At 34.2% G+C, this 27,075-nt stretch overlaps 2 protein-coding genes and 1 long non-coding RNA gene across 3 annotated transcripts; all 3 read right to left on the reverse strand.

Annotated features, from left to right (window-relative positions):
• Nucleotides 1–8,440: 8,440 nt before the first annotated feature.
• Nucleotides 8,441–11,875, reverse strand: LOC131940041 (baculoviral IAP repeat-containing protein 7). The gene is made up of 4 exons (XM_059298581.1): nucleotides 11,751–11,875; nucleotides 11,516–11,647; nucleotides 10,458–10,652; nucleotides 8,441–10,268 (listed from the first exon to the last, which is right to left on the reverse strand). Exons 2-4 carry the CDS (start codon nucleotides 11,550–11,552, stop codon nucleotides 10,123–10,125), a joined length of 378 nt encoding a protein of 125 aa, XP_059154564.1. The 5' UTR covers nucleotides 11,553–11,647; nucleotides 11,751–11,875; the 3' UTR covers nucleotides 8,441–10,122.
• Nucleotides 11,876–12,984: 1,109 nt separating this feature from the next.
• On the reverse strand, nucleotides 12,985–15,146 carry LOC131940042 (uncharacterized). Its single transcript, XR_009386516.1, has 4 exons — nucleotides 15,065–15,146; nucleotides 13,484–14,198; nucleotides 13,209–13,346; nucleotides 12,985–13,133 (listed from the first exon to the last, which is right to left on the reverse strand). It is a non-coding gene; the product is annotated as an uncharacterized LOC131940042 (long non-coding RNA).
• Nucleotides 15,147–17,482: 2,336 nt separating this feature from the next.
• LOC131940102 (baculoviral IAP repeat-containing protein 3-like) lies at nucleotides 17,483–23,148 on the reverse strand. The gene is made up of 9 exons (XM_059298681.1): nucleotides 23,068–23,148; nucleotides 20,561–20,949; nucleotides 20,058–20,201; nucleotides 19,765–19,908; nucleotides 19,445–19,576; nucleotides 19,224–19,352; nucleotides 18,673–18,792; nucleotides 18,235–18,432; nucleotides 17,483–17,989 (listed from the first exon to the last, which is right to left on the reverse strand). Exons 2-9 carry the CDS (start codon nucleotides 20,853–20,855, stop codon nucleotides 17,772–17,774), a joined length of 1,380 nt encoding a protein of 459 aa, XP_059154664.1. The 5' UTR covers nucleotides 20,856–20,949; nucleotides 23,068–23,148; the 3' UTR covers nucleotides 17,483–17,771.
• Nucleotides 23,149–27,075: the final 3,927 nt, after the last annotated feature.

Raw genomic sequence — 27,075 nt, forward strand, 5'->3', positions numbered from 1 at the left:
TATAACAAGAAAAACATTTCAAAATAAATTAGTCAAAATCCTTCGGGCTATCGGTAACATTTTTTAGCACTTTTTTCTTTTCGAAATCCCCCCCCCCCCCAATATCGCCCAAAACACCCCTTCATCGTCACTCTTCATCTCAATACACCACCCTAAAATGACGTTTAGCTTACCCTTCTCCCCTCCCCCCCCCCCCCCCCAAAAAAAAAGATGCCTGTAAGAAACTCTGCAAGTACTTCTAAGAATGCTACGTCATTTTTGAACGTCCCCAACAAACTGTTTTTGTTCGTACATTGAAAATTGAACGTACAGTAGATTTATTTTGTCGTACCTGAGGTTGGGGCACCAGATTCGTGACGTGACCCAGGTAAGGATCTCTCTGACCGATCTAGGTTGGAAGCGCATGCTTCATGGCTCTCATGCTGGTGGGTGGAAGTTTGGTGCACTATGCCAATGACTTCAGTGGAATCTCTATTTGAACCGGCGTTGTTTGGGAGGGAGTACACACAGCACGTATTGTGGTACCTGCTGTCTCTAGGATCAGATCGGAACTCGGATATCTCTAGAACATTCTGACAACCCTGACACGTGACCCTGGAGCTGGATGGGTTGTAGTAAAAACCTGCATCGGACAAATGTGTGAAGTACACCTGGTTAGCCGTGAGGTCAGACCGGGCGTGTTTGAACGAGGCGAGTCTGTACATGGGAGACTCGTACAACATCGGGTACACACACAGTCTCGTTTGTGTCATCACGCGCAGATTAAACAACCAATCAAATCTACTGTAGCTGCACTCGTCACATTCATCATCCAACTTGACGCTTGACTTGTGATGAATTCGCTGTTTTGTAGTATCGTAATTAAAGCAGACGTTTTCATTACATTTGATTACGAGACGGAATTTATCTTTTATAAATTTGGAATGGTTCCCAAGTAACTTGTGTACTAGTACAAGGATAAAGAAAATAAGGCAAATAAAACATGATAGCATTTTACATTAGTTCCAGTGATCAGCTCGACTCAAATGAGAAAATATTCTACAGCTTGTTCTGCTTTGGAAAAGCACACACCCAAAAGAAATTCGCTCCAACGTTGTGTCAATATCCTCTTCTTGTGTATTATCTGGTTTTTTTTTTTTTTTTTTGCTCGATGCTGGAACAAATAAACAAGCATTGGGCTCTTAGTATAGTGTTATAATCTATTCGGTCCTTGGATATTGAAACTAATAAATAGGCATAGGACTTAAAGTGTTATAAATATAATAGACACAGTTCTTCTATACTGAAACGTATAGGCCACGGTTCTCAATCTTAGATATGGAAAGACAATTAAGTTTAACAAATTTTGCTTTGTTCACCACCCTCCCCACTTTTTTTACCTGAGGCTTCTATCTCACTTCTCCCCCCCCCCCCCGGAATAATTCCAAGGCATCACTTTGGTAACCACTGTATGAAATTGCGTCGCTACGTCGGGTATCACCCGGTGCGACACTTCGTGATGTCAACCCCCCCCCCCCCCCCAAAGAAACAAAGTATATATAACCCTATATATATATATATATATATATATATATATATATATATATATATATATATATATATATATATATATATATATATATATATATATATATATATATATATATATATATATATATATATATATATATATATATATATATATATATATATATATGTGTGTGTGTGTGTGTGTTTTTGTCGGCCTACATGGGTCTATAATTTAAATATATGCCGCGTACCCGTACATGTATGCGCATGAGCTTTAATCACGGCAAACTTAATAGTATTAATGTTTATCTATAGTCTGTTAATAATACAGTTGGATGTAGCATTGTTTTCTCTATAGTTTGCACGTTTACGTCATAATGTCGGCTACATCCTCTTGTAATAATTGTTGGTTTGTACTTAAAAGATCATTTAACTTTAATTAAGGGGGAAGGCTCCGGTAAAAAAAACTTTTTTAATACTCGTTAGAAAACAGTTATTTCTATACAGCTTTATTAAGATACATCCGCAAATGCATTTCCACTAAAAAAAATTGGTGAAAAAATCTTGGTAACTATGACAACGGCGGCCATCTTGAAAAATTAACCCCTTCGTAGGTTTTCCACCATTCATAAAATATTACATTTTAAGCCCAATAAACAATTAATTCATAATCTTCTTCCATATTTTGGGGTAATCAGCTAAAAATTTTAAGTGCATATCTTCAAACTAATTTTTTATGAATTTTCAAAATTTGTGTCCGTTCAAAACACTAGTTTTAATGCCCCAAAATTCCCCAAAGTTAAGTGTTTTGAACGGACACAAATTTTGAAAATTCATAAAAAATTAGTTTGAAGATATGCACTTAAAATTTTTAGCTGATTACCCCAAAATATGGAAGAAGATTATGAATTAATTGTTTATTGGGCTTAAAATGTAATATTTTATGAATGGTGGAAAACCTACGAAGGGGTTAATTTTTCAAGATGGCCGCCGTTGTCATAGTTACCAAGATTTTTTCACCAATTTTTTTTAGTGGAAATGCATATGCGGATGTATCTTAATAAAGCTGTATAGAAATAACTGTTTTCTAACGAGTATTAAAAAAGTTTTTTTTTACCGGAGCCTTCCCCCTTAATCATCAATGGAACTGGCAAAAAGCATTTTTCCTTCTATGTATTTCGCAATTTTTTGTCATGGTGTCACACACCCCCTTAAATGGTATCACCCGATGCGGTCCGCACCCAGTGTTTCTTCCAGACTTTTTTCTCTGGGGGTGCACTTGAAATTTTTTGGGGGGCGGACAACAATTTCCGGGGGGGGGGGGGCGGACACTGTCAAAAGTATATATTTTCTATATAAATTCCATTTCGTTCTGGGGGCGGTAGACTTTCTTCGGGGGGCACCGCCCCCCCCCAAGAGATGCCTGAAAGAAACTCTGTCCGCACCCCCCCCCCCGCCCCGCCCTTGCTACGCCTCTGACTGTATGCTAATATGACATTTTTTCTTGTTGTATTTCAACATCGTATTATAAGGTCAGGGTCACAATATCTAAGAGTGAACTTCAGTAGAATTTAAAAACAAAAAACAAACCATAAATAGATTTAAATATTAAAAACTTGACGAAATAAAAAAAAAGAAACTAGCTAAAAACCTTGTATTATTATACTCGTCGAAAACTTTATGTTAATCTTCGAGCACAAAGTTGGGATGTTACCAGTCGGTACAGAAGAAACAGAATGATGTAAAATTGAAGGACACCTCATTCTATCTGGCGATACCCATTACTAGCCATGATAATGTCGGGAAAACGCAATTACAAAATAGGCTGAATATAGAATGTAACCCTGTTAAAATAAATACTCAAGTTCAAGCAATAAAGTTTTTGGTTAAAAAACTAAATAATCGTAAAAATCTTTCAGCCTGTTTTTCAAAGTTTTACATAAATCTTTGGTTATAAACTTAATATAAAAGCTCCATTTGAAATATTAAGCAGTATTTATTTGAGCAACTAGATCTATATGCTGAATTTAGCCACTGTTAGTTAGCTCATGTTTAGCTTGTGTTGTCTAGTGGGGCAGGGGTTTCCCTTTGTGTACAAACGTGACGTGGAACCTACTGCTGAGATAGCGGAAATTCCTAGTTACGTGGCGCTAATTCTATAAAGGTAGGGTTAGGATATATCAACTTACGTGGCGCTAATTCTATAAATAGGATAGTGTTAAGATACATTGAAGGGTTTAAAAAAATAAAGATGGGGCCAGTTGCCAGTTGTAGGTTTGACGATTGACACTAACAAAAAAAACCTGGCATTCTTTGCATATATAAAACAAAATTGACCTACTTATTTACTTACAGTGGGCATTACAAATAAATATTGGGCTACTAATATTTTCGCACTGTTAAATGCGGTAGGCTACTAGCTAGCCCTTAAGGGGTCATCCATAAATGACGTCACGTTTTTAAAACGATTTTACCCCCCCCCCCCTCTCCCCTCCGTCAGACATCGCCATAAAAAAAGCAAGACCTCCCAACCCTAAAAGGACGTCACACATCAGCCTATTACCCCTCTCAAAACTGCAGATGAATTTTTTTAAAACATCGATTCTTTTCTAAATTATTGACTTAGATCGGTAAACATATAGTATTTAAAAATTTATATTACAATTTATTAAAGCTATTTCTAAAATTCAAAATAACGGCTAAAATTTAGCTTCTAACATTACTTTTTTTTAAAAATGCATTTGTATGACGTCACATTATCTGACCACCCCACCCCCTCATACAACACACAGTCATAATTTTTAAAATAAATTGCATTAAAATGAACGTACTTACTAGGAATCTTGTACGGGACCGAATTGAATAAACAAGTAGCAACCATTAAAGACCTTCATTTAAATACAGTGAAACCAAAGGAACATATACATATATACACAAAAAAGATTAAAATGCTTTTCGAAATTAATCTTTAATTTACTTTATTTAGTAGAACAACTTTAATCAATAACGGTTTTAAAAACATAAAATTGATGTTTTATAACATTCAATGTTTTGAAACTGACACATCGGATAGAGACACAGTCGCGCCACTAGCTGTAACTTAACTTGAGACATCTGTTATTTTAGGGCCTATAATCGGTTATAATCCATTCCCCCACACCCAACCCCACACCAATATCTTCTCATGCCACTGAGTACATTGTTCTCATATTCCAATATCAAGACCCTGATATTATGCAAACAACTCGGCAGGTTAGATCATGTTTTTAATGATTGTAAGGCACTTACGAACATTATTAACACATGGTATATTTAAAGGGAATTATCATATACAATTTAAAAAATTGATTGCATTGGAGATCTAAAGGTTAGTTGTGCGATGTTTCTGTCTCCTCCTGGGGTCTATTATAAAGAGTGAGAGTAACTCTAAAGCTTCTTCTTCTTCTTCGTCTTAATTATTAGTGTTAATGGGGATCGAGATTTATCTGCCAGTGGGTTTGAACTCGAGACTTCGTTCAAATTTATCAACCATTAGCTTTTTTGCCGACTCGACCACGCCTCCAACACAATTAAGCGTTACGTGTCAACTGGTTATGCGCCATTGACTCCGATTTCAGCCTGCTTTTCTTTTTGGATTTGCTTCCATAGCCTTTGTCCAGCCAAGAGCAAACTACAAGGCAGCAGTTGTTTAATTTTGGAGTTGTCTCTCCTAGAAGAGTGGCTGTCCCCAGCTAACGAGCCTCATCTGTCCGAGGCCATTGACTCCGATTTCAGCCTGCTTTTCTTTTTGGATTTGCTTCCATAGCCTTTGTCCAGCCAAGAGCAAACTACAAGGCAGCAGTTGTTTAATTTTGGAGTTGTCTCTCCTAACGAGCCTCATCTGTCCGAGGGTTCGAACTCGTGGCTTTTCGGTTTAGCAACCATGAGCTTTACCGACTCGACCACGCCGACCCACTCTAAAGCTAAATAGATAAGTTTTAAATTAACATTTTGCGATCAAAGCACACAATACTAATAAACATAACCATCCTGCATAGTCATGAAATAATCTGAAACAAATTAAAAGTCTACATCTTTACAATACGTGGTATCCACTTAAAAAGGTTTAAATATGTCAAAAATACCATATAAGGTTGTCAGAAAATTTGTAAAAAGGACACATGAAATATTTAGCTTCAATCTGGAAGATTTTTTAACTGTTGAAACTAAAAAATAAGTCTACTGTAAACATCCAATAAACAACACTATTGTTAAAAGAATCAATTGCTTTAAGCAGTTTCACATAATACATAGACATACACGTTGACATACAGGAATCAAACTAAAGAATGTTTCGTGTGGAATGTCTGACTGACTCTGACTAAATTTTAAAGACCAACAATATCAATATTTTTGACAACTTAGCACTTTCAAATGCTACAGAGATATGTGTCATTAAAATAGTTCCAACCACTTTAAACACAGGAGTATCACTTTGCTACAGGCAGGACATACTTTCAAATCTCTGGAACATTGCTTACAAGCATACTGGTGGTCACATGGTTCAAACTTGATGCTGATTGGTTCTTTTTTTTTAAACCACAGCGTCATAAGGTTTGCTTAGCTATTCTGTTATTGTTCCCACGTTGAACACTATCGTCTTCTGTTGGCACAGTAGCGTAGACCTTAGGGGGCGCCAAAATGGGTTGGAAAAATAAATTGGTTGAGGGGGTGCAAATCGACAGTATGAGGGGGGGGGGGTGCAAATCGAAATATTGTGGGGGGTGCAAATCGAAAAGTTTGTCCCCGGGCGCCGGGAAAGGTCGCTACGCCTCTGTGTTGGTATAGGACTAGAGCCGGAAAAAATGTGTAAAATAACAACGTCACAAGAAAGGGCTGTTGTCGCCAATAAGTGACATCAATTAGGGGACGACACTAAATATAGAAATAATATTAATAATATATCTAATCCAGAGATAACTAAAAAAGACTAGACATATATGAAAATTGAAAAACACAACATATTTGTTAAACCAGTAAATAATCTTTAAAACCTAAAACCAGAGAATCACTAACCAATATTCACACCTGCATTCAACGAATCAGAATGGAAAAGCAGATGGAAACCATTTCTGGAAGAGGAGTCTCTATAAATTCTTCCACTTTCAATAAGCAGTGTAAACTGCACTTGTTGATTCAATTTATTCAATTTATTCAAAAACGGTAACAATAGTAAGCACGGGGGCCTATTTTTACACTGGAAGTTTTAAAATAAACAAACAAAACAACAATTTAATAACAGCATTGATCTTACTAAACTTTCTCGAATATTCTTATATAACTTGGAATATAGACATGATTATATAATTACTTAAACTTTTTTTAAAAATTCATAAAAAACGTTTTAATAACAAGCTTTTATGTACTAATGCACTAAAAAGTCGAAAATAAATTATACACTACTATTTAAATTACTATAAAGAAAAGCGTGGGTCACTTTAGTACTTTAGTACCTATCGGGACATCGCCCTACCGCCTGGTACCCAGCTTGATCGTGGGGGGCGTTCGGCCATTCTTTGAACCTAGCTCATACAGCAGTTCTACTCGGCCAGATCAAAAACCTCTAGCTGCTGTTGGCTACCACTAGCCATTCCGCACCCATTAGGGGGGGTCATGAGCTTGGTCCGACTAGTGGCACTCTTCCGAAGCCACGTGAAGGCTGCAGCTTAAAGTCAAGATATCTGGTTAGGGTCGAGAGAAAAACCTTCTTGGTTCGCGGCAGTCTTGCACCTCTCCTCCCCCACGCTATTATGTAGGGGACTTGGGAGTCCGACGTACCAGGCTCTTCGGAAGACATGCCTGCTAATTTGGTCCAAATTTTAATTAATGCATAAAAAATTAATTAGGCATCCAATTAAGTCAAATTTAATTTCAGATTGCATTGTCTTCATGTCTTGACCCATGTGCCAACTGTGAATCGTATCGGTCAAGTAGAACTGTCCGAATTTTCGCTCCGGCGTTTCGATCTAGACTGACGACAGACTGTCGACAGACTGTCGACAGAGGAAGTGAGTTAAATAAAAGCTTGTAAAAAAATCATAAAAAACGTTTTAATAACAAGCTTTTATGTAATGATGCACTAAAAAGTAGAAAATAAATTATACACTACTATTTAAATTACTATAAAGAAAAGCGTGGGTCACTTTAGTACCTATTGGATACCTTTACTAATATTTGAGAAGACACCCACGCTTTTCTATATAGTAATTTAAATAGTAGTGTATAATTTATTTTCTACTTTTTAGTGCATCATTACATAAAAGCTTGTTATTAAAACGTTTTTTATGAATTTTTTTTCAGTACTTTATATGTTTTATTTACAATAGTGTTACATGACTAAAAACCATTGCGCGTCTATTGAACGTGATTGCGCAGCTATTAAACCTGATGGCGCATCTATTGAACGTGATGACGCGTGTGGTGTGGTTGGATAGACATGCCTACTAATTCGGTCCAAATTTTAATTAATTCATAAAAAATTAATTAGGCATCCAATTAAGTCAAATTTAGTTTCAGATTGCATTGTCTTCATGTCTTGACCCACGTGCCAAATTTGAATCGTATCGGTCAAGTAGAACTGTCCGAATTTTCACTCCTGCGTTTCGATCTAGACTGACGACAGACCGACGACAGAGGAAGTGAGTTAAATAAAAGCTTGTAAAAAAAATTCATAAAAAACGTTTTAATAACAAGCTTTTATGTACTAATGCACTAAAAAGTAGAAAATAAATTATATACTACTATTTAAATTACTATAAATAAAAGCGTGGGTCACTTTAGTACTTTGGTACCTATTGGATTACTTTACTAATATTTGAAAAGAGACCCACGCTTTTCTTTATAGTTATTTAAATAGTAGAGTATAATTTATTTTCTACTTTTTAGTGCATTAGTACATAAAAGCTTGTTATTAAAACGTTTTTTATGAATTTTTTTTCAGTACTTTACATGTTTTATTTACAATAGTGTTACATGACTAAAAACCATTTCGCAGCTATTGAACCTGATGGCGCAGCTATTGAACGTGATGACGCGTGTGGTGTGGTTGGATAGACATGCCTACTAATTCGGTCCAAATTTTAATTAATTCATAAAAAATTAATTAGGCATCCAATTAAGTCAAATTTAGTTTCAGATTGCATTGTCTTCATGTCTTGACCCACGTGCCAACTGTGAATCGTATCGGTCAAGTAGAACTGTCCGAATTTTCACTCCGGCGTTTCGATCTAGACAGACAGACAGAGGAAGTGAGTTAAATAAAAGCTTGTAAAAATAGAATAGAATCTCATAGAAAAAGAATTGCTCACCAAGCGAACGCCAAAACAAAATGTGCATAATAGTGCGCAATATTATTATTACTTTATAAATTTACATGCGTTTTTTCAGAAATCGGAAATAGCGTAAATTAGTACTTCTGGTCAACGGAAATTACTCAAAATTTGACAGAAGGTAAGAAATTAGATTTTTTACTTACGTGTGAAATTTCATTTATCTATCTGAAATAGTACTCAAGTTATAGGCTTTTGAAAAATTTAAAGTAGAAAAAGTACCACTTCCGGTTATCGGAAATCGCTCAAAAGTTGAACAGGATCTACGATTTTGATAAAATACCTATATATGAAATGTCATTAACCTAGCTGTAACGGTACTCAAGTTATCGTGTTTACACACAGACAGACAGACACACACACATACAGAGACACAGACATACGGACAAGATTGCAAAATTATGTTTTTCTTTATCAGTGAGATGTAAAACGTCGAGATTTGTAAGTAAAAATCTCGATTTTTTGTTGTTGCATGATTACAAGACTTTCTCTATAGGCCTACTTCGTATATACGAGAATGTAAAAAAAGCAATTGCGTAGTAAAGACATAGCAGTAACATAGCACTAAAAATGTGGAATAAAGAAATAATATTACATTGTTATTATACAAAATGAAATAAAATAAGAATATAATAGATGAATGAGAAATGTTGCAAGGAGTCAGTTAGAGAGGTAATTAAATAATTGTTGTTTTAGTTTAGTTTTGAATTTATTTTCAGAAATAGTTTTATTTTATTATGAAGATCGTTCCACAAATTAGAACCAGAGTAGGCGAAGCTATGTTTTTGGAAAAAAAAAGTTGTATATGGGATCGGTAAACTAAGACGACGATTTAATTTTGTGTTAAAAGAAAGTAGGTCTGATAAGTAAGAGGGGACTGTTTCGTTTAATATATTATATAAAAAATTGTTTGATTCAGTCCTATTTGCCAGAATTTGCATTAAAATACACGTCTAATATGCCAGAATTATAAGCTAAATACCCGTCTAATATGCCAGAATTTGCAGATAAATACCCGTCTAGTATGCCTAAATATGCATATTAACATAAACTTATAGAGATATGTTTTTAATAATTAAAAAGTTGTGAGAATTTTTGTATATTATACCTATTATAAACAAAAATAAGTATCTTAATAGTTGTTTAAATAGTTGATATACGTTTCCTATAGCCCAAAAGTAGAAATACATAAGAAAATAATATATTGATTGAAGTATAGAATGTAGTTTTAGCTGTTTTAGCGTTCCTAGTATGAATGCGCAGCTTGTTCTTTGATTCTCAGAAACGGGCAGTAAGGTCTAAACTTTTTATGTTGTTCATGGATGTCATCTCCAGGTCTCCATGACTTTAGACCCAGTCCACACTGGTAACATCGGACACAGTCAGCATAACCTGCAAGTTTATATTACTATTGAGCTAAGACTTATAATTTACAATATAATATTAGACTTAGCTAAAAAAAAATTATTCGAAAATTATTTTTTTACCCACATATTTTTACTCCCGAGTTACACTTTATCCTATACGTTATAATATTCTCTTTATGCTTATGTCTATAGTCTATGTTTTCTGAATAAATACCAGCATAAAAGAATCCAGCAGCGGCCAGATCAGCAGGTTGATGGATGTGCGTGGGGGGCCACAGAGTGAAGCTCTCCATCCTTTTTTTAAAAGCGATGTAAACAGGGTTTGACGGGAGACTATTAGATTGACTTAGTAGAACTAGACAGGGGTGATCTTTATCAACGTATCTAGGAATACTTGAAGTGGTGAAATCTGAGAAAAAATTAAATTTATTCATTCAATGCAACAGTAAAATAAACAAAAACAATGTTACTCTTACAATATACTAAATGAGCTCCCCATTACACATAAAATGATTTTTTTTGTTAAAAAATGCAATAACTCAAACTACATATATTGGAATACTTATATCATGATTGTTAAGTCTTTCGATTTATTTGAGATTCAAATAAAAATCTAAACCAGCGCAGGTGATTTAGAGTTTTACCTATATATATATATATATATATATATATATATATATATATATATATATATATATATATATATATATATATATATATATATATATATATATATATATATATATATATATATAAAACCGATCATCAGCCGCTATCAAGAGCTTAGTTAAAAAAAAAACAACTTAAAATCGCTCTGGCTTTTTGTTTACTATTTTAAAAATCGAGAACCATCGCTTTTTTCAGTATCACAGGTTGAAAAGGCGTTGACATGTCCTGAAAGCTAGTCAGCATTATTATATACAAACTGTCAGACAGTTGAAAACTAAAAATTTAATATACTGCATATGCAAACTGTCAGACAGTTGAACACTACGAATACATTGTTATGGTGTATGGTTTTACTTATCACGTTGGCGGCATTGAATATTTTCATTGATATAGAACTAGAAGTGATTAGATTTTCGAGTAACAAATAGAGGAAATAGGCGTTGACGAACGTCCATTTTTACTACTAATTTAGATATTGTCTCATCGGTAGTTCAGGGAGTGGCTCATATACTGAAAAATAACTGCAAAAATGTCTTGTTTTCTGGTCATTTTATTGTATAAGTTGAGTGAAGAAGTTATTATTAATATGCAATGTTTTAGTACCTTCTTCATTGATCCCGCCTTCCAATTGATATTGCATTCTTCTACAATAAGGACAATGGCGATCTACTGTGAAAACTTCAGCAGACACTTTGAATCCACATGCATGAGTCAGGAAAGGCACGTCTCCATTTGCTTTCAACAGTTAAATATCGAACATAATATTAAACGGACTTTTGAGAAACATTTAAGGATACATTACAAACTTAATGGGTAAACATGAATGTAATAAGCTTACGAGTATATGCATATCCAAATCGGGCTAATACTTGGGGCGGTGGCAGTGAATAGATTGAACTTAAACGATCGATGTCAACGAAGGTATGTAGTCTGGTGTGAAATGAATCCGTGTCTTCTTCACCTTTAAATTAAAGCACATAAGTACATAACTAAAGCAGTAACGGAGTCGAGGATTTCGTTGTTCAGCCTCTTCAGAAATGCTAAAAAATTGCTATAATAATATAATTATGGAAGCAGATAACGAAGATAGTTTTATTAGGCGAAAAGCTCAGATATATATATATATATATATATATATATATATATATATATATATATATATATATATATATATATATGTGTGTGTGTGTGTGTGTGTACAATTATATATATATATGTATATATATATATATATATATATATATATATATATATATATATATATATATAATATATAACAAGTTAAAATGTTTCCTTTTACATTTTCAGAGGAAAGAACTAGTGTTCATAGGTTTCTGTACACTCTAAAAGAGGCTAGAGAGGTCATTTCTATGCCTGGCGACCTTTACTTTCACTTATGTGAGTCAGGTACTCATCGAGACTTTGTGGTTAGCAGGCGTGCGTCCATCTATTATTCGACCATGCAGTCCTGTATGCTAGACTTGTGTTAATTATAATTCATCTAAATCAGAACTAAATGCTAACAATTTTACTCACTCAAAACATGTGAAATGATGCCTTATATGCATGATCCAATGCCTACTTGTCCCGGGTTGTTGTCTGTCTATGGTAGTTTGGGGAAGTGGTGTGTTTACTGTGTGCATGCCTGCAATAACTAGATTCCACACCACAGCCTCTACATCTTTCTGTTTATTGTATCAATCTATGTTTACATGACTGGGTGTTTCTCTATGTAAGTTTGTTTATATTTATTGGTGTGTATACATGTAAATACATGTACATTTATTTGACTGGGTGTGCATGCATGTGTGTTTATATGACTGGGTCTGTCTGTATGATAATAGGACTGAATTTGTCTGTATATAAGTATGTCTATACGACTGGGAGTTCTTCTATGTAAGTATGTTTGTATGATTGAGTGTGTATTTGAGTTTGATCTTGTGTGTAATTATTTTTTTTGTCTTAGCAAGTCTTGATAAGCAATGGCTAGTCGTTCCAATATTTTCCTTATTAACATTTCTACACACAATTTAAATTAATATGAAAATTTAAAAACAACAACAACCCAACAACGTGCCTGCATGTCTTTCGCTGTTCGGTCGTCTCTGCGCAAAAAAACAATCAGGTCTGTTACGTATGTGTTCAACTAAAACATTCTCCACTGTCGTGACTTGCTTTAAGCATAGACCACAGTTGAAACATCTTATTTCCGTGCGTCTGCCTGTAGAAACTAGATATGAATAAATAAATACACACACAAACACATTGACGTATTTATATATACAGACAAATTTACCCCCATAAAAGAATCCATTTGACGCCAAAGCGGCTGTATCGGGCATTTGGTGTCGACATCTTGTAAAAGATTCAAGTCTTGTATTGTAAGTATTATAATGAGGATGGGCTGTTTCTCGGGAGCTGATTAAGCAACGAACTGCACGCGATAGAAAAACAAAATTAAAAAAAAAAGTATTGTATGGAGTATCAATGAGCTTTATATTTTAAAAAATGTGTATTTAAAAAGCATGATAAGGCTACTTGAAAGTTTCGATAAACATCTGATGTATTTACCTGTCGAGTTAACAGGAGGATTCAAATGAATTTGTTCATTGTAACCTAATCCAACGTAAGATACTATTCCTGGGGTATTGATATTATGTCTTCGATCACTATTGGCGAATCGACATCCAAAATTGTGGTATTCTGGATTAGAAGGGTCTGAATTAAAGACAGTCATAGCTCTCCGTGCGTGACAACACTCACACTTAACCGTACTGGCTCTGACGAAAAAAAAACCAGCTTCTGCTAGTTGTGTAAAGAAATATCTCCAGCCCGTTTCATAACTCACGTTCCTGAAACTTATCAGCCGATCCACGCCAGTCAAAGGATATACAAAAACAGTTGTCCTTTTCAAAGGTTGTATGTTTTGAACTTGTCTTTTTAATGAATCCAATCTTTTTTCAGGACATGGAAGCACTTTCAGAATTTTATTGTCTAACCATTTTGGTGGTTTTTTAAATATAGACGAAAAGTTCCATTGTACTGAAAATTTATTACCGAAATACCACACAAAAATGAACGTTTGCAGTTCATTAACTTGCTCAAAATATTGGGAAAAAATGACAAGGCTTTTCAATAATTGAAATATAATGGCAAGGAAGAGCGTGTAGAAATCAATCATTTTCAGAACGACCTTGAAAGAAGACTTGCAGATATGTGTTTTAATTTAATGAATACTTAAAGCTAGTTTTGGCATAATTAGAAATCATATGATATCTCAAGCAGCCTGCAAATAAACAAAAAGTTATATGTAAATACCGCCATATAAGCCACTGTTATATAAACACATTTATGTATATTGATATTATATATATATATATATATATATATATATATATATATATATATATATATATATATATATTGATATATATATATATATATATATATATATATATATATATATATATATATATATATATATATATATATATATATATATACATGTATATATATATATACATTGATAAATATATTACTAATTTAACCAATTAATTCATATTATTTTTATAAATTCATGGCCTTGCCTTTAATTGGTTAATAGTATAATTTACAACCTTACTGATTTGCCAAGAAAAATCAGGCTATTTACAGGTTGTTTTGCATATGGTAAATTCCCGAAATAACATGTGCAATCTTTAGACTATTCTCAGAAAATAACTTAATTCTTTATTTAATAAATTTTCTATTGATTTAATATACATATTTAACTTAATGTTTGACGTTTTACGAGTTAATTTTAAACTTTAAAAAATGGCAATATGTATAGGCGATCGGCTTGTTTGTTATACATTGAACTATAATCCGTTTTTATTTTTTTTAAATATTAATTTCCACAGACGAACATTTAAAAAAAATGTCTAAGTCTATTTTCTTTTCACATTGTTATTTAATATAACTGCTTAAACCTAGTTCCAGCTGCACATTTTCGCTAGAATATTCAATGTATTATTAACCTTGCTTAAGCTCATAACATACGAAAATGTTTTTATCTCAGAAAAATGTCAAAGTTGATCTTTTTAGCATAGATCGTGATTTAATTTTTTTTTGCAATGTATGAAGGATAATACAGATGAATAAAGTTAAACTTACTCATCAAGTTAATTTAGATAAGCCTAAAAATATTTTAACTAAATCACTGTGTAGGCTATGTCATACCACTTTTCACACAAAGTTTCTCTATATATGGATTCATTGTGTTTTATCTCAGCATTTTATATCTTTTCAATTAATTTTGGGAATTCCCAATTACTCAGTTTTAAAAATAGACTGAATCAGGGTCTTTAATAAAGTATTTTTTTTTGTCTTGATGTTTGGTTTGTGAAAAAATAGTGTAGCTATGGTACTATTATTTTTATTTTACATTAAAAACCACTACACAAACTGCAGTGTAAAAGACCGGCAAAGCTTCAAATTTTGATTACTTCTGTAAACATCCACACGTAGGCATTATAACTGTTCGACCGGCCCTCCTAAGTGTACTGTGGCGGGATGGGGACCAAATAGGAGGCTCGAAAATTATCGCCTAATTTACTTATATATATATATATATATATATATATATATATATATATATATATAAACGAAGTTATTTATAATTGTATTCTTTTAACCATTGTCAAGGCCAAGCTCTCTTTCCCCTACAATCAAACACACGCTGTCGCCGGCAAAATTCTTTTGGGAAAAAAAATCTATAGTTCGAGAAGTTTCTAAATATGTAGTGGACTTTCATAATACTTCTTTGTGGCATTTGTTAGGGGTCCGAAATCCATTGTACATTTTTCAATGTAAAATATGTGTTTGTGATATAGCTAGAACTTATATCCTGTCTCATCCTGTACTATCCTTTATTCTATAAATAATCAAAAAAGAATTTAATGCTAGTAACTTCTGTTTTATATAAGTTTACTTGTTTTGGAATTTACAAGAGATCTGAAAGTAAACATTTGGGCGCCTATAGTAAGATTTATAATAGGATTTGCAAAAAGTACCATCACAAATTCTGACATTGCTGACGTGTATCGACACTTTCTTGTCTCTTTCAAGTCTTTTTTCCCCATCCACCCTTTTTCTTTGACTCGCACGTATGGAATAGATAAATAAATGTATGCTCCACAAGAACTTAAGTAAATTAAAAAAATAGAGCGGCACTTGATATGTATGTATATATATATATATATTTATATATATATATATATATATATATATATATATATATATATATATATATATATATATATATTCTAGTTATTGTGGTCTTTGTGGGTTAATGAAGGCGCTGTGAACGATATTACTGACCAATTTTATTTTACATGCTCTAGGAAGTGGGAGTAAAGTGATGATGCGTCACCAGAATATTCCAAATCATTAAAGTGGAACTCAGCCAATAGTTTTTATAATCCATAAAGTAAAGAGACGGTGACGAAAAACTTTTTGTACTATTTTACAATGAAAGAGCCCTTAGTAAACTATTTTAGAAACATGACATACCGTTAGTGGAACTTTAAAAGCTTGACCTTCTTCTGGAATGTTGGTGAATTTTCGAAACATTCACTAGAGAATTAAGCTTTCACACACGTTCTAAAATTTGGAGCTCCATTTATTAAAATAAAATCGTAATTACAATATGTCAATTATAGCGGATAAGCCGCCATATTGATACCAAAGTCACTCTTTGTTTAATGTAAATACTTTATAACAGTTCCTCTTGAATTATCTAAACACACGTAAGCACATATTTAAGGTATATATATATATATATATATATATATATATATATATATATATATACATATATATATGTATATATATATATATATATATATACATATATATATATATATATATATAGTATGTATATATTTATTTAATTATTTATATATATTTATAAGCTCGCACCCCTTTGTGCACTCACCGCTCCAGTACGACTTCAAAACAACAAATTCATAAATAAAAAAAAACAGAACGAGGCTTACGCAAAATGCTCTTTGCAAAAAAAAAATTTTAAAATAATCAACAAGGAACAGTAGATGCTTTGATTTAATTGATATAGAAATGAAAATTTTAAATTTAAAAACAATAGCAGCTGTGGTTTAAGATAAATATGGGCACTGTTGGTTTAGCCATATCCCAGTATATTTCACTGAATAAAAAAGTAAAACACAAGTTGTATCACAATTTCATTGGTTCTGCCTCGAAATGTAACTAGTTAGTTGTGGACTCTCTGAGAATATAAAAAATTAAATGCTTATGGAATATAAAAAAATCTAGACGCTACAACCTTAAGTTTAAACTACATACGTAAGACTAACAAATGGAATACCTATACAAATAACAGCAGGAAATCTCTAAACCATTGTCGGGAATCAGCACCACAGAGTGAAGAATATTCGGAGACAGAGGAGGTTGGGTTTGTTACTTTCTAATAAAATATGGGGAGAACAAGCATAATAGTTATCTAGTGGAATGTCTATCACTGCTTGGCTGACCTGGCGAGACAAGAAATGTATTTAAGCTGCAGAGATAAAAAAAAATTCGAATGCCTTAAACCTGCAGGCATGAAAATCTAATGCCTAAAAACTGCAGGGAAGTAAATAATTAATGCCTCGATGGAATTAGATATGTTCAATCTCACCCGATAGAACGGTGTTGGAGCAACAGTAAAGAAAAGTAACAAATAGAAAGAAACTAAATTTAATATTGGCGACCGTCTGGAACAAGATGTAGTATTTACATCTAAACCAACATTTTATTTATCAAAAAATACCGCTCTAGAAAAGGACAATTTTTGTGTACGCTATTAGTTTCTTTCAGCTTTCCGCTCAATGGGTTTTTGACACGCTGGACATTCAGAAACATTAGGTGAACATATTGAGCAAACACACAGATGGCGGCATGGCTCAAACATAATGGTGATGGGCGCCTTGTTGCAAACTGCACATTTAGTCTGATTCGCCCTAGAACTGTTCCGTTTTGGTTCTCGTGCGGGTTTCTTGCCTGGCAGAGTTTGGGTCACCCCTGGAACAGATCAAACCCAAATGTACTATTTACGTGTTTTATTATGTGGTTTAACTCAAATATTAGTGACGTTTTTTTGATCAAACGAACTCTATGATTAATAAACATTTAGTATCTAAATTTGTCTGTTTTATTTGGGGCCGTAAGAGGGTGAAATATAAGCTAAAGATATCATGTTATAGTTAGTAAATGTACTAATATTAAGCTAATTTAAATGACAAAATAAATAAGAGACAAAAACTCACCGTTGTGCAAAACCTCACCCACGGCTAGTGCTGGTTCAGGTGCTTGTGGGCCTGAGTTCGCCATGTTTGGCCGTGACACGGTGCTGGCAGGAAGCAGGTCGTCACGTCTTGCAGTGTCAGACGACTCACGATCTGGGGCACTGTATGATTCTAACACACTAACACTCGAGTGAGCATCCAGTAGGTCAGGATCATCTCCTAAAGATAGGCAATTTACTTTCTTACATCAAGTACACCAAATACTAAACAATAGAAAATATTTTTTTTTCATTTCAGATTTACTTATGCCATTATTTTCATTAGCTGTTACATTTAAAGGTTTAAACAATCTTCTTAACGAAAAACTAAATATAGGCTAATCAATTTATAAAATAAAGTATTTTCACATAATGAACATGGAAAAAAGTTTGTTTCTTTTATTTAACCTAGACAACCTACGTTGTGAGTCCGTGATTCTTGTTGCTGCCAGAGGGTTTGATGTGTGGCTGTATGTTATTGCATCCTGGGATTGTGCGACTAGACGGAGGCTTTGCTGGCTCGCAGGCACAGCGACGAAATCTGAAAATAGTTTTAAAAATTCATTTAAAAAAAAAAATTTAGACTTAAATATAAAAAAAAAAACAACTCGACAACACAACGCATTAGGGTTTATAGAATGTGTAAACCATTTCTTCTTTATATTATTTTTCAAAATAATAAAATAATCTTGCAATCCGTCTTATTAGGTGAATTATTGTTCAGTTTGCGACTTCGGCCTCAAAAGATAATTGTATTGTTAGCATCATACCCAGGTAATATTGTTATATTCAGTGTCAAATTTACAAACTCGATGAGAATTTTCGTATGTCCTCTGACTCGAATCTTTAACAAAACGTTTAATCTTCGACCATGTCAGTCATTGTAAGTTTTAACACTCGACCATGTCAGTGATTGTAAGCTTTAACACTCAACCATAGCCCCGAATGTCATGATAAAAATATTTATTTTACCTGATTCTTCACCGTATTCCTCCTGATACTGAACCTCGTCACAATATGGGCAGTTGGGGTCCTGCTCAATATTGTTCAACGTTCTTTTATATCCACAGCTGTGGGTGATCCAATGGGTTTGTCCGTTTGCTGAAAGTTGATAGAAATCTCGGGAATATATAGAAGGTTATGGTAGGAAATAGGTAATACGACTGAGAACAATGTAACCTAAGACCACTTACACCTCGCCGTGTAGGAATAACCAGAGCGAGCCAGTACACTCGGGAGCAGATGTGATGAGAAGAGGTTGGAACCCTCAGCGTTGCTGAAAGTGGACCATCTGCCCAGAAATGTGCCGGCATCATTCTCTTCTTCTTGGAAATAATAAAAGAAATTCATTACCAAAATGAAATGTTCGATGGAAAGACAGTGAAATGATTGAATAATTAGCTGTAGAACTGGGTGTTTGGACACTAGAGGACAGAAAGAGAAAACTAGCTGGACAAGAATGAAGAAGTGTTAAGGGAATACGATCAACACCATTACAATATTACTGACTTACCAGGAGGCCATTCATTATTTCTGCGGCTCTGGAAAAAGCGACACTGCGGTTTTTGATGTTGATGCTGCTGGAAAACTTGCTCAGCAGTAGTTCTGTGCCTCAAATAGAGCCCGCAGCAGAAGCAATAGATTTTATTACCTGCTCCTATTTGAGTGATAAAACCATTTAGTGGAATAGGCAAGATTTTATTAGAATAGTTGCTAAAGTATCAATATATAATACACACATATATATGCATATACAAACACTTCCACTCCCCCCCCCCCCTCCAATCACACACATACGACTTATACCTCCATAGAAAAATCCATACGATGCCAACAGATGTATATCTTTCAATTGTCGACTGACCTCACTGAAAGACTGCTTTCTTTTTTTATATGTTTTGTAAAGTGGGTGGACATTAGAGGTTACTCTTATTTCAGCAACACGCTGTCCTGTATTATAGGATTTTTAAAAAAATCGTTTATACATTTTTCAGGAGTGGAAATATTCATGATTGTTTAAGATTTGAAAAATGAGTAAATTATTTAAAAAGAAATTTTGGCAAAACAAATAGTTATCTGTAAACATCTGTAAGTCTAAATGATTTGAATATAAGCAATCATACTATTGGTGTCTGGTTTTGAAATTTGTCTTAACGCTTTGGATTATGACTAAAATAACTTTTTAAAAATTACAGTAATCTGCGGCTAGCAAACTGATATTAATATACCTATTGTTGTACAATAATTTTTGTTCTATATATTGTAGTTTACAACTTGAGCAACAAACAAGCAAAATTCATTATAGTTACCCCTTTCAGCGGTGAGAGAGCGTAGCTCCGGGCCATCATTAGACGCCGCGGCCCCCACTGCGGTCTCATCATGACGTGCATCAGGGCCAGAGATAAACCTGCAGCCATTGTTGTGGTACTCTGGGCTTGTAGGGTCTGAATGAAAGGCAGCTAAGGCTCGTGAGGAATTACAGAATTCGCAGACGACTCTGCTGACCGATCTCTCGTACGAAAAGCCAGCAACTTGTAATTCTATAAAACTGAGTCTCCAATTTAATGGATACTGCGCCTTTCGAAAAGTTGCCAATCGATACATTATGTCAGAAAAGTGTCATACTTGCTATTACTGTTTTCTTTTCTTTTTTCTTTTGTATTTTGTTCTGATAGTGTTGTTCATACTCTCCGCCAACCTACAGGTAAAAAAACAATTCTAGAATAAAGGAATAGATCTTTATCAATATGTTTCGTTTTTTTCATGATAAATTGTTATTATTAAAAAGTACAGCATATTAAGCGGTGTGTGAAAAATAGCACATTCACTGTCGTTCTTATTTGACTTTAAACCAACCCTGTACTGAGTATAGTGGAAGTCAGTGGCGTAGCGAGGTCGGGTGTCACCCGGTGCGGAACTTGATGGTGTCACTCCCCAGAGGCGTAGCGACCCTTCCCGGGGACAAACTTTCAAATTTTCAATTAGCACCCCCCCCCCCCTTCTCAAGTTTTCGATTTGCACCCCCCTCGAACTTTCGATTTCTACCCCGACCCTCAAGTTTTTCTCTATATTTTTTTGCTATTTTTTGCCTTGGTGTCACCCCCCTCAATGGTGTCACCCGGTGCGATCCGCACCCCCGCCCCCACCTCCCCCCCCCCCTCGCTACGCCTCTGAGTGGAAGTACTGTATTCTTAGAAAAATCGAAATCGATATTTCGGTCCTCGGTGCTTTTACCACAGGTGTTTTGACCAAAGGGGGTTTGACCATGGTCCGCGCATCGAGATTTCGAAAAACCTCGACGTTTCTACGCTTACCTGACTCGGTAAAAACAGAGCTTTGCGATCTTACAGGTAGGCACCTATCTGTCTACGTGTGTGGGTGGGGGGAAGGAGACGATAACCTATGTACCATCAGAGGCGTAGCGAGGGGGGGGCAGTGCAGTTTCCCAAAGAAATGCCTCAAAGAAACTCTGATTTAAAACGTTTTCTGACTATCAAAATAACGGCTTACTTAGTAAATAACAAGTAATAAGGAAGTCGGCTACTAAATTGTGCATGAAAGATGTCAATTTTATGAAGAAATAAAACATAATAAGTATTGTATTCTTATTAATAATGCTAAATGTAAGATTAGGGTAAAGGTGGGGGTAATCCGTACCAGCAGGCAACTCGTACCACCCCGATTTCGCTTGATTTGAGCTTGATTTGACAGAAAATCGCTGGAACATGTTTAAATTGTTCTAAATGATAAAATATATGATCTGGCCAAAAATTATTGGAATTGATCGTAAAAGAGATGTGGTAAGTCAGATTTTGTGTTTTGTCAATGTCTCATGTAATGTCAAGTTGTCTTTCTAGCTGTGCAGTTCTGTAGAGGATACGCGTATCGTGTTTTAAATGTTCTATGATGTCGAAAAAATCACTCTTCTTCATTAAATAAATAAGTTTTGCAAGTAAATTCTGAAAATTACAAACGTGAATCAGAAATCGGCCTGTAGTCAAAGTCGGCTAAAGAGTACCATGCGAAGGCGGGTAAGAAGTTCTAGTAGTACAACTTACCCGTCACCGCCACCCAATTTCGATAATGTTATTTTTTTCCCCTTCATTTGCATTTAACTTAGTAAAGCTTTATTTAAATTTATACACATACATTTTCTATATCATCAATAAGTTTTTGCAAGAAATGGAGGCATTAAAAGGAACCTATTTTATGTTTGTTTATATTTGTTTGTTTATATTGGGTTTGGTGACCGATTTATTGGTCTGCCGGGCAGACACGAACCGAAAAAGCGGAACTCCGAGTTTAAAGGGTTAACTCGACAACTATGTTTGCTCTTAGAGCTAAACATTTAGCGACCGGCACATTTTCCCTGTATATCTAGACCCTAATATACTAGTTTATATGCTCAATAGTTAACTTTATAAACTACTGTATTTGTATAAAGTATAAAGCACATAAAGCCATTTCATTTCGGGAAAATATCATAATCTGATCTAGTCTAAAGAAGTTCCATTCAAACTTTTTTTTTTGGAAGTAAATAACAAAGTCAGTTTTGTGATTTATAATATTAATTATGAAAGTCTTAATAATTTTAATTACTTAAAAAACTATGGGTTTATATTGTAGTTTAAAGGTGAGGTCTATTTTTTGTTTTAAAACAAGATGGCGGGCGGCATGTCTAAAACGCTCAATTAGCCTAAGCAAGTTATTTCAAAGTTATCAGTAACTGCTGACATTTAAGCTAATAGAAAATTGTATAAAATATGTTACGTTACAATGAACGCTTGACTTGAGTGTTATTTATCTAATACTTAACCTGTTGTTGAGGGTTCCTACTATTCCGCCAAAGAAAAAACAATCGGCTCTAAGACAAAAAAAATTCTGAGAAAACAAATACCGTAATCGCTATAAATAATCGAGTAAAAGTAAGAATAGGAATATCCGTTTTTTTGGGGTTTTTTTTTTGTAATGTAGGCTGTTTATATGTAGAATGTCCTGCACGGATATAAAAAATATAAATAAACACTTTAAATGAAATGTGTAAACAAGGTATAATAGGCTAAATTATGTAAGGAGACGTGTGAGAGGGGAGTTTTTAGGATGAGATTTGGTTTCATATTGGTAACATGCGTCAGTTAAAATGTTTTTGAAGCAGCACATAAAGTTTTTTTTTTTCTTCTTTGAATAAAGTTTCAAATACTGAAAATACATCAGTGTGGCAAATTAAATACACGCGCTTTTGTTTGGTTGGCCGGTTTTAAAATAAAGCTACTTTTATTCAAAATTCTTAAAATTATGTCCGACATCTCATAAACGTCGCTTGCATGAACCTACCCGTTACATAAATTAACATGTTTTAAGTTATCCATTCGTAAATTTTGATGCTGTTTTTTTTTAAAACTACATTAAACTTCTCAAGTTATTTTCCGGCACACCAAAATGTGCTTTAGTTATGGATAAACGGTTTTTAATCGTATCAAGTCTAAATGTCATTGTTCTCTCAGGCTTCTCCTGACTGGCATCTCAGTCTGGTAGTTCTAGATCAGCCAATCGTCATTCTGGTGGAAGTAATGGACGGTCTTATGGTCAATGACATGTTCAGTGTTTCTTGCGAAGTAGCTGCGTTTGAATTTAAGAGTGAGTACACACATTACATGTTGTGATATCTCGTGTAATTGGAATTGGATTCCCATCTATATCATTAATTCTTATATGCTTATAATTGACTCGAGTTTGACGCGTATCTCAAAAAATATTAATCGCTTTCGAAATTGTGACTTGACAGGATGAACGTTTATAAAAGTATAACAATGGTTTGATAGAACAAAAACTAACAATAACTTGCGGAACAGTATCGAACCTCGTTGGTGTATCCATTCTTCTTGGTGTCTTCTTCCAGGTCACGTCTCCACGTCTTCCTCATTTCCTTTTTCAAAGTGTGTTGCAGGTGAAAGCTTATGCTGGATGCAGACTTTTCTCTGGAGGATCTCTTCGTCAGCTGGCACTTGGTTTTTCCGCTGCCAGAGTACCCCATTTGAAATGCAGGCTGTACGGCTGAGGAATCTGCAAGAGCAGAAATCTGCAGCACGGAATATTGGACTGGAAAAAGTTGAATGGAAGCAGGTATCAGCTAGACGGTATTTTGGACAAGTTGTTGGGCGGCAACACGAAGAATGTTAAGTAGCTGGACAACATTCCGCCAGACGACATTCTGTTAGCACTCTCTTACAATTCCGAACATTACCACAACGAATAGGTCTACAGAAGTTTAACCGTAAAATCTTGGTTGAAAACTTCATGTTTAGAAAATATTAAAACGAAATAGGCCTAGTCGCTAATCCATTGCTTATGAATATTATGATTCATAAAAGCAAAGGGAAGTTATCTAAGCTGATGTCCCATTTATAAAGGCCAGCAGTACGCTGTTACTCAACGGATAATTCCATTGACGTGGCATCGAAACTGAGTTGTTTGTGTCAAGTTATTTAAAGTAATGCTGAATTTGAGTCAACTTATTTAAAGTAATGCGGAACTTGAGTCAAGTTACTTAAAGTAATGCGAAACTTGAGTTAAGTTACTTAAAGTAATGCTGAATTTGAGTCAAGTTATTTAAAGTAATGCTAAATTAAATAAACCGGGAGTGATCTCCCCTAAACTTTCTCGAATATTCTTATATAAAACAACAGGGGATGGGAACTCGGGATATAGTTATGATTTTTAATCCATTTTAAATACTTAAACTTTTTAAAATAGAATAGAATCTCATAGAAAAAAGTATTGCGCACCAAGCGAACGCCGAATAAAGATGTTCATATTATTAGTACTTTATAAATTTATAAATTTAGATGCGTTTTTGAGAAATCGGAAATAGCGTAAATTAGTACTTCCCGTCAACGGAAATTACTCAAAATTTGAAAGAATGAAGAGAATTAGATCTTTTACTTACATGTGTAATTTCATTTATCTATCTGAAATAGTACTCAAGTTATAGGCTTTTGAAAAATTCAAAGTAGAAAAAGTTCCACTCCCGGTTATCGGAAATCGCTCAAAAGTTGATACGGATCTACGATTTTGATAAAATACTTATATATGAAATTTCATCAACCTAGCTGTAACGGTACTCAAGTTATTGTGTTTACACACACACACACACACACAGACACACAGACAGACACACAGTCATACGGACAAGATTGCAAAATTATGTTTTTCCGTATATTTGCACGATTACAAGACTTTCTCTATACTTCGTATATACGAGAAAGTAAAAATCACACAAAAACAGAGGGTTAAAAAACAACGGTTTAGCTTATGCCAATTATAAGAAATAGTTCAGCGCGGTTCCAGAAATATTTTTATAGCTCACGAGGGGGTGGGGGGGGGGGTGGGGGGAAGGTGCAATTATAAAAATGATTTAAGTATATATTTTCTATTTAACTTTAACATTTTCCTATTTTTCTCCGCGATAAGAACGCGGTGGAGTGGAGTGCTCCGGGACAGGCAATCCTCCCCCCCCCCCCCCCTTTCCTCCCGAGGAGATGTCTGAAATAAACACTGCAGCAAATACTTTACTCCTGATTGATGAAAGAAAGGGGGAAACTATACTAAGAAATGTGTTTAATAGCTTTTATTTTCTTAAATAAAATTAGCATATGAAAAAAAAGATCCGAAAAAAAAAATTCAAAATAAAGGCAAAAACATTTGCATTATAATCATAAAGAACATTTGAGTGAAGTTATGTAACATATCATCAAGGAAAAATAGAAACGTACGGTTCAATCAAGAAACTTTACTATGGGGTCGTCTATAAAAGACGTCACACTCAGAGTTTCTTCCAGGCATCTCTTCGCGAAAAAAATTCTACCGCCCCCCCCCCCCCCCCGAACGAAATAAAATTTATATAATTTATATAGAAAATATATAGTTTTTTTTTTAAAATACGCACCCTATACTATCGACCGTAACTTGATGGTGTATAGCCTATTTACGTTTACAGCCGTCAATTTTAAATATACCTTCTAAATGGAAATTCCATTTGCTTGTTTCGGTATTAATTATACTATAGTCCATAATTTTTTTTTCAACACGAAAGTAATCGTAATTTTGAACGGTATGGGGAATAAAAATCGTTGGGCTAAACCTGCAATCGGGAAAAATATTTGTCGTGTCTATAAATAGCATCAGCTGCCACCAAGGGAAGGAACCGCCTTTCTCTCATGTGGTTGGACTTATGCAAGTTGTACGGAGATGAACCCGGGATTCGAACTCATGTCTCAATTCGACCATTTAGAAAGTAATAATAATGCTTAAAACTGAAATTTAGCCATTATTTTACATTTTTAAAATACATTTTTCGTTAACTGAAATAAAGCTTGATCAATTAACCTCGTGTTTACTTAATATTTTAGAAAGATATTTTTTTAAAATTCAAAATAGCAATTAAGGTTAAATTAAAGTCATTTTAGGGGATTATGACGATAAGGAGATATTACAAAAAAAGAAGTTCCTTTACAATATAGAATGACGCAGACAAACATTGTATTTTACACAGTTTTCCAAAAACCAGAAAAAAAAGTTGAGTTATTACCCCTTCCCCAGCTTTTCTGTAGAATAGTTTAAATTATGTTTGCAAATATGACTGTGCTTAAATATTAATCCCACAAGCAAAAGTAAAGATTTATTTGTAAATGTAACTATTTGTATTGTTTTTGTAACAATGGTGTCACCCCCTCCCCCTTTTTTTTTCTCTCACCCCACCTCTAGTTAATAGCTTTAAAGTGTTCACATTTAATTCTAATGATGTATATCTATAGTCGGTTGTTAA

This window comes from Physella acuta, unplaced genomic scaffold, assembly GCF_028476545.2.
Source record: "Physella acuta isolate Inbredline_101_S28 unplaced genomic scaffold, ASM2847654v3 ptg000308l, whole genome shotgun sequence".
In the NCBI taxonomy this organism is placed as follows: domain Eukaryota; kingdom Metazoa; phylum Mollusca; class Gastropoda; family Physidae; genus Physella; species Physella acuta.